The following is a 6282-nucleotide window of genomic DNA, read 5'->3' as shown; positions in this document are numbered from 1 at the left end:
CCACATGTCTAGCTCTAAATAATGAATTGAGGGTGGGTGTGGTGGTTCATGCCTGTAATCCCAACACATTGGGAGGCCAAAGTGGGAGGATCACTTGAGCCCAGGAATTTGAGACTAGCCTGGGCAACATAGTGAAACCCTGTCTCTATAAAAAATTTTAAAAATTAGCCAGGCATGGTAGCATGCACCTGTAATCCAAGCTATTAATACTAGGGAGGCTGAAGTGGGAAGACTGCCTAAGCCCAGGAGGTGAAGGTTGCGGTGAGCCCAGATTGCACTAATGCACTCCAGCCCTGGTAACAGAGCCAGACTATCTCCAAAAAAAAAAAAAATTGTCAGAGTGACCAGATCATGTACTTGTGCAAGACACTCCACAACTCCTTCCCTCTCCCACTAAAACTAGCAATGGTTCAGTTGGTGGCTGCTCTGTCACCCTACATAAGGACAACGTGGAACAGATCCCCAGCTAAGCTGCAGTGGAGAGGGAACGCGAGTGAGAAACAAACCTTGTTCTTTGCCTATGAGCTCTGGTGGTGTTCCCAGAGGATAACCTAACCTAACCTGACAGATTAGTCATGGAGCTCCCAGGCTGTAGATTATTTTAAATCCCTCACCCAAAAACCTAAGATCCTTTATTCCCTGGCTTCTGAAACAAGCCACTCTTCCCATTCTGTTAGCCTCTCTGACCATTTCTCCACTTCCTCGTGGACTCCATTTCCTCTGCCTACCTTGTTAAGCCATGCTATTAACCAAGAATCTGTCTGCAGCTTGTGACTCTTCTCATTGTAAACGCTCTCCAGGGAGATCCTACCCACTTTTGATTTATGACACTGGCTGCTCCAGTGTCATAAACCCAACACATCCAAAAGCAAATGCATCAGCTGCCCAGCCCCCTTCGGACATGCGATCTTCCTACACTCCTCACCTCAGTGAATGGCACCAAACCTGGGCCAGAAACCTAGCAGCGATGCTAGACTCCTCCCCTTCCCGTCTCGTCTCGTCCCACTACCCGCACCCAGCCCACTCATTCAACCAACCAGTCCTGGAAATTTTACCCACCTTTAAATGTTTGTTATTGCTGTTGTTGTTCAGGGGAAGGGACATTGTTTATTTTTGCTTGTTTGATGCTTATTACAGTACATAGTTTAAAAAAAAAAAAAAAAAACCAAATTCAGGCTCAGGGAAAGTCTTATTTTGGTGTCAGCCCTGACTGTGATGCCCTGTCTGAAAAGGAGGACAAACAGTTTAATCCAGACCAAGAAACAAGCAAACTTTAATTTCTGAGTACACAATTATGAAACTATGCCAGTAGCAACCTGCATGTGTGTCTCATCTCTTTAGCCACTTAAGGTCTCAAAACACTGCCAAAGCTTTCCTTCTCTATTAAGCTCCCTTAAGCATCGCTCATATTATTATTCAAGTTTAAGACATGGCAAATATCCCCAAGTGTATATGGCTGGTTATCTTCTTATAAATGAATCCATAAGACAGTGTCTCCTAATTCATCTCTATTTTCTCTAACCTGCTTGATTTTCTACAATTGAAGAAAGTAATTCTGGTATACTAAAACCAGAGCCCACGTTTCTCAACATCTTCAGTTAAATGACCTTTAGTTCCCCAATCAAGGTATAACACACAAATGTTATCTGCGCTTTACAGCATAGAACTCTGAGCGGCTGGTGTCTTTTGGTTAGTGTAACCATTACACAGCAGTATGTGCTTGTCACCCCGGTCTTCTTTAGCCTCAAAGAATATTCAGAATTTGTTATGCACATGGGAGATTTCTTACAGCAGCACACTCACTTACAAAAAGACCAAAAAAATTTTATTGCTTTACAACAAGCCAGCAACAAACACAACTGAGTAAGTATAAACATGACACTTCTAAATCCTCAAATGGAATTCCAAGACCAGAGTGTGCTTCTCCACTTAAACTGCATTTGTTAGAACTGAAATCCACAACTTCTGGCAAGTACTTCAATATTCTCAAGCAGAATCAATACTTAAAGAGGTTAAAAAAAAAAACCCTATTATCAAACTTACTGCCTTATGTGTGATGATCTAATTTAAAAGTCTTTCATGCTTGATCCTGGCAGTGCTACTAATGCACATTTTAAGTGACCATCATGGGCACTTTTAAGAACCTAACTTCACAAAAGAGCCGTCAAGAAAATTGTTCTAAAATCCCAATGCACAGTAACTCATGCCTCATTTCAACTGCTTTCCTCGTGATGAAAAAATGTAGTCAGCCTTTAACTTGGCCTGATAAAAGCTGTGAAGAGTATGCCAAATAGCCCCTCATACAAACAGGAAGCCCAAATTGTTGATCAGGTTGATCGGGCAAGAAAAGGTGACACTTTTAGATACTTTGTATTATTCTGGAAAGCACTTTCCTTTCAGTGAGTGCAAAGTAACTATGGATTAAGTCACCATTTTAATCATCTCAATTCGATAGCAAGAGTTTCCTGGCACACACTCTTAGTACTACCTGAAAATTGAAGACCACCAACAGTATTTACATGACTTGCCCCAAACTGTACATTTAAAACCTGATAGTCACTAACAACCTGAAATTTCTTACTCTAAAACATATTACCAAATCCCACTGATCTATTTTGTGTGTGCTTTCGTGTTTTTTGTTTTTATATAGAGATGGAGTCTCACTTCGTTGCCCAGGCTGGTCTCGAACTCCTGAGCTCAAGCAATCCCCCTGCCTCAGCCTCCCAGTGTGCTGGGATTACAGGTGTGAGCCACCACGCCCGGCCTGATTTATTTATAATTCACTATTTTATCTTTCTTCCAGACAAAGCAAAGCATTTTTCTCTAACAACATAATAGTCAGGATTTTGCTTATTAACTTATGTGGGTGGTTTTATACTCCCAGATCAAATGATCTAGCTGACTACCAGAAAAAAGGTTTCATAGTTTAGGAATATATCATATCACGTGTTAGTTCCAAATGTACGTGAAGACAATTTTTAATTGCCGCAATAGCAGAATATTAAGGCAACATGAGAAAGCAGAGGTGTTTTAAAACACTAAGCCCTCTACTCCCTGCATGGTGGAGAACCAAATGATGTTACTAAATCCCTTAATACAAAAACTTTCCAAAATAATCTGTTGAGCTTGACTTTGCAGTTTAATCTTGTATATTTTGACGGCAGTGAGAGAGAACCTGGAGCTGTAATTCCCTTGGCAAAAGAATTCAACATCTGATTTACTCACAATGCTTAAAATAAGGAAGGGAAAATATAAAATAAGTTTTCCTTGCTTGGCAACCATCTTTTTAATCATCTATTTTAATACTGTATCCAGGCTATGCCTGGGTGTGGATGGCTAACTCGCATATAGAAAGTATCAAGCATCACATCTGGAAGAATCACAAACAAGACAATGAACTTCTCAATCAGTACATCAACAGTCAAGGTAAGCAAGAAAAGGACTTTACCAAGAAACTAACATTTACACTTTTTGACGGAACTGAAATACACTGAATTACAGAGCAAATTCACTGAAACAACAAAGAAAATTCTGTCCATGTAAAGGCTATTACTTTTTTACCCCCAAAAAAGTGTTTCAATTCTGATACTCACACCACAACTGGTTAAGAAAATAAAGCGCAGTGTTTAGCAACTGGGCATTCTAACTACCGTAAGAGGCACTCTGTGCTCACCCCTTCCTGGCAACCGCTGAGGTCAGCAAGGCCAGGAGAAAGGAGAGCCTCCTATTTTTCAACACAAGCTGCTGCTGTCTCCTTATTGAAGCCCCGGATGGAGAGATCATAGACCACCTCCTCTACTTTCTTCACGTCATATTTCAATCCGTCGTAGCGCTTCCTCAGGGAGTCATTTTTCAGGTTGAGAAGGCGGAAACCGGAATCCAGCTCATTGATGAAGGTGGAGATGTGGAGGGGTCGGGAGTAGTCTCCAGCAGTCACGCTGTTGACAGACAGCCTTGACTGTACCAGGAAAGAGAAATCAGGGGCTTGTTACAACATGCTCCTCCTCAGCGCATCTTCCTCTGAATCACAGCCACAAGAACCGCAGGTCTAGACAGCTACGTTCATGTTCTATCTCAGGGCACATGCAAGTACAGACAAGACAGGAGCTTCTCCGAAAAGAATCCCACTGAAAATGAGACCATTTCTGCCAAGTAAAATTTAATATTACTAACATCTAAAATTTCTCTAATTTCTTAAATTGGCTATTGCATAATAAAGTGTTACATTACATACACAAGCATCTTTACAGCTCATCTGCTATCATAACGAAGAAATAAACCACAAAGTAATCACAGCAGCTCCACTATCTCTTCCAACCTTGGCCAAATGATCACATTTCTAGAGCCCACCTACTAAGCTGCAACTCTAATCACCTAGAATCAAGCAAGGCAGACTTGGGATAAGAATCTAAAATTACATCAGTGTAACCCTGTCTTGAAGGAGAACTAAGATTGATTTCAAGACTCAACTCAAGACTCCCCTTCTCAGTGTCAGTATACAACCACCCACTGCTCCATTTGACTGGCTTTTAAAAATATATTAACATAATAAAAAAGATTCCCCTTTCTGTAAAATCCTCTCCACTTTCCCAGGTTTACCTACACCACCCCTTCAGTGCATTCTCAACATATGGGTTCTTTTTGTCTCACATAAAGGTTTTGTTGTTGTTGCTGTTGTTGTTGTTTTTAATATAAATCAAGAAGGGGTCTTGTTTTGTTGCTTAGGCTGGTGTGGAACCCCTGACCTCAAGTGATCCTCCCACCTGGGCCTCCAAAACTGCCAGGATTACAAGTGTAAGCCACTGCACCTGGCCCCAACATGTATGGTCCTAAAGACACCTTCCACTTAACAACTAATACTAACAAGATGCTTCATGTTTACTGGTCAAGTGTCTCGAAAAAGCCAGACAAGTGGTACAGCCTGCAAGTGGACCCCATTATCCATTCTCACCATCTCCCTCAGGTTTTCAGTGCACACATACCCACTCCAATAGACTCCATTTCTGCCTCCCCTGCAGGCAAGGCACCAGAATGTTAACAGAAATTGTGTGTACAACTTGAAAGAAATGTCCTCAGAGCGAGAGGGCATATCCTTTTTCCTATTTCCTCCTACTGCTGGCTAGAGTGAAGATGTGACTAGAGCAACAGTTCTGGAATATAAGAAAGAAGCTGAAGCTAGAAGAACCTAGGGCCAAAGATCAAGGAATCATCAGACCAGCCCTGGACTGCTTTCCTCTGGAACAAGGACAAGCAAACTTTTTCTTAACGAGACAGATAGTAAATATTTTCACCTCTGCAGACTGGCACAGTCTCTATCACAACTACTCAATTTTGCTACTGACAGTTTTTTTTTTCTTTAGACTTTTACAAGGCAATTTCCCTAGATAGTGATTAAAGGAATAAAGAATAAGAATAACTTATATGGTTATATAGACAAATGAGTCTCCAAAACAATTACATGAATTAACAGTTACCAGGAATAGGTGTTTACTACCCTAAAACGAAGAGGTCTTATCATCTATTAAAAATTCTTAACTCAGTAAGTATGCACTCATCATTTGATCTGGCTTTTCTCTAATGCCTAGGAAACTGTAACACATACAGTGCCAGTCAGTGACTACCCGGTGACTGAGAGATGGCTTAGAAAAGAATTAAGACGTTCTGAATTTTGGTACCCATTTTAAAAACTGACAGTGAAGCAGAAAGATCAAAAAAGCAACCAGCAAGTTACTGAGCTTACCAGTTCACTGGCAAGAATTAGAACTCCTGAGAGATAATCTTCTACATCCAGATGAAAACCTTTCTCCCGATCTGGCTCAACTAAAAAACACATGAAAATAAAGTCATGCTGTGAATCCAAGTCAAGCCTCAGAATATAAAAATATACACATAATTTCTCCCAAAGTAAGTGAAGAAAGGATGAATCTTTTAAAAACTGGCTTTTTAATATATTCACACCCTTGGCAACTAGACCTCACTGTGGATTTTTTGAGTTCTTAAGCAAAATTCAATTCAGTCTTCCCTCAAAAAGTAATACTATCAAAAATGGTATCGAGTTGTGTCAGAGAATGTACTTCTTGTCAGAAAGTGCATGATAAAGCATTTAAGAAAAGAGTTACGATATTTGCAACTATCAAATGGCTGACAAACACACACACAAAATGAGACTAAGCAGATGTAGCAAAACGTTAACAAGTGGTAAATCTAAGTGGCGCGTAAACAGGTATTCATTTTACTACTCTTTCCATTTTTCCTGTAGGCTTGAAAGTTTTAAAAATTCAA

General features: G+C 40.4%; 1 protein-coding gene across 2 annotated transcripts in view; it reads right to left on the bottom strand.

Annotated features, from left to right (window-relative positions):
• Positions 1 to 1244: 1244 nt before the first annotated feature.
• TSN (translin) overlaps positions 1245 to 6282 on the bottom strand; it is a 15690-nt gene continuing 10652 nt past the window's right edge. The window contains exons 5-6 of one of the 2 annotated variants that reach the window (XM_011941652.1): positions 5741 to 5820; positions 1250 to 3958 (exon numbers count right to left, since the gene is read on the bottom strand). In XM_011941652.1, the coding sequence (XP_011797042.1) occupies positions 3725 to 3958; positions 5741 to 5820 (314 nt within the window). In that variant the 3' untranslated portion in view covers positions 1250 to 3724. Of the gene's footprint in view, positions 3959 to 5740; positions 5821 to 6282 lie in introns of both variants that reach the window. The other variant, XM_011941653.1, reaches the window with a different exon arrangement.

The sequence above is a fragment of the Colobus angolensis genome, unplaced genomic scaffold (genome assembly GCF_000951035.1).
Source record: "Colobus angolensis palliatus isolate OR3802 unplaced genomic scaffold, Cang.pa_1.0 Scaffold20, whole genome shotgun sequence".
Lineage (NCBI taxonomy): Eukaryota > Metazoa > Chordata > Mammalia > Primates > Cercopithecidae > Colobus > Colobus angolensis.
This window is presented reverse-complemented; position numbering and strand designations above follow the sequence as displayed.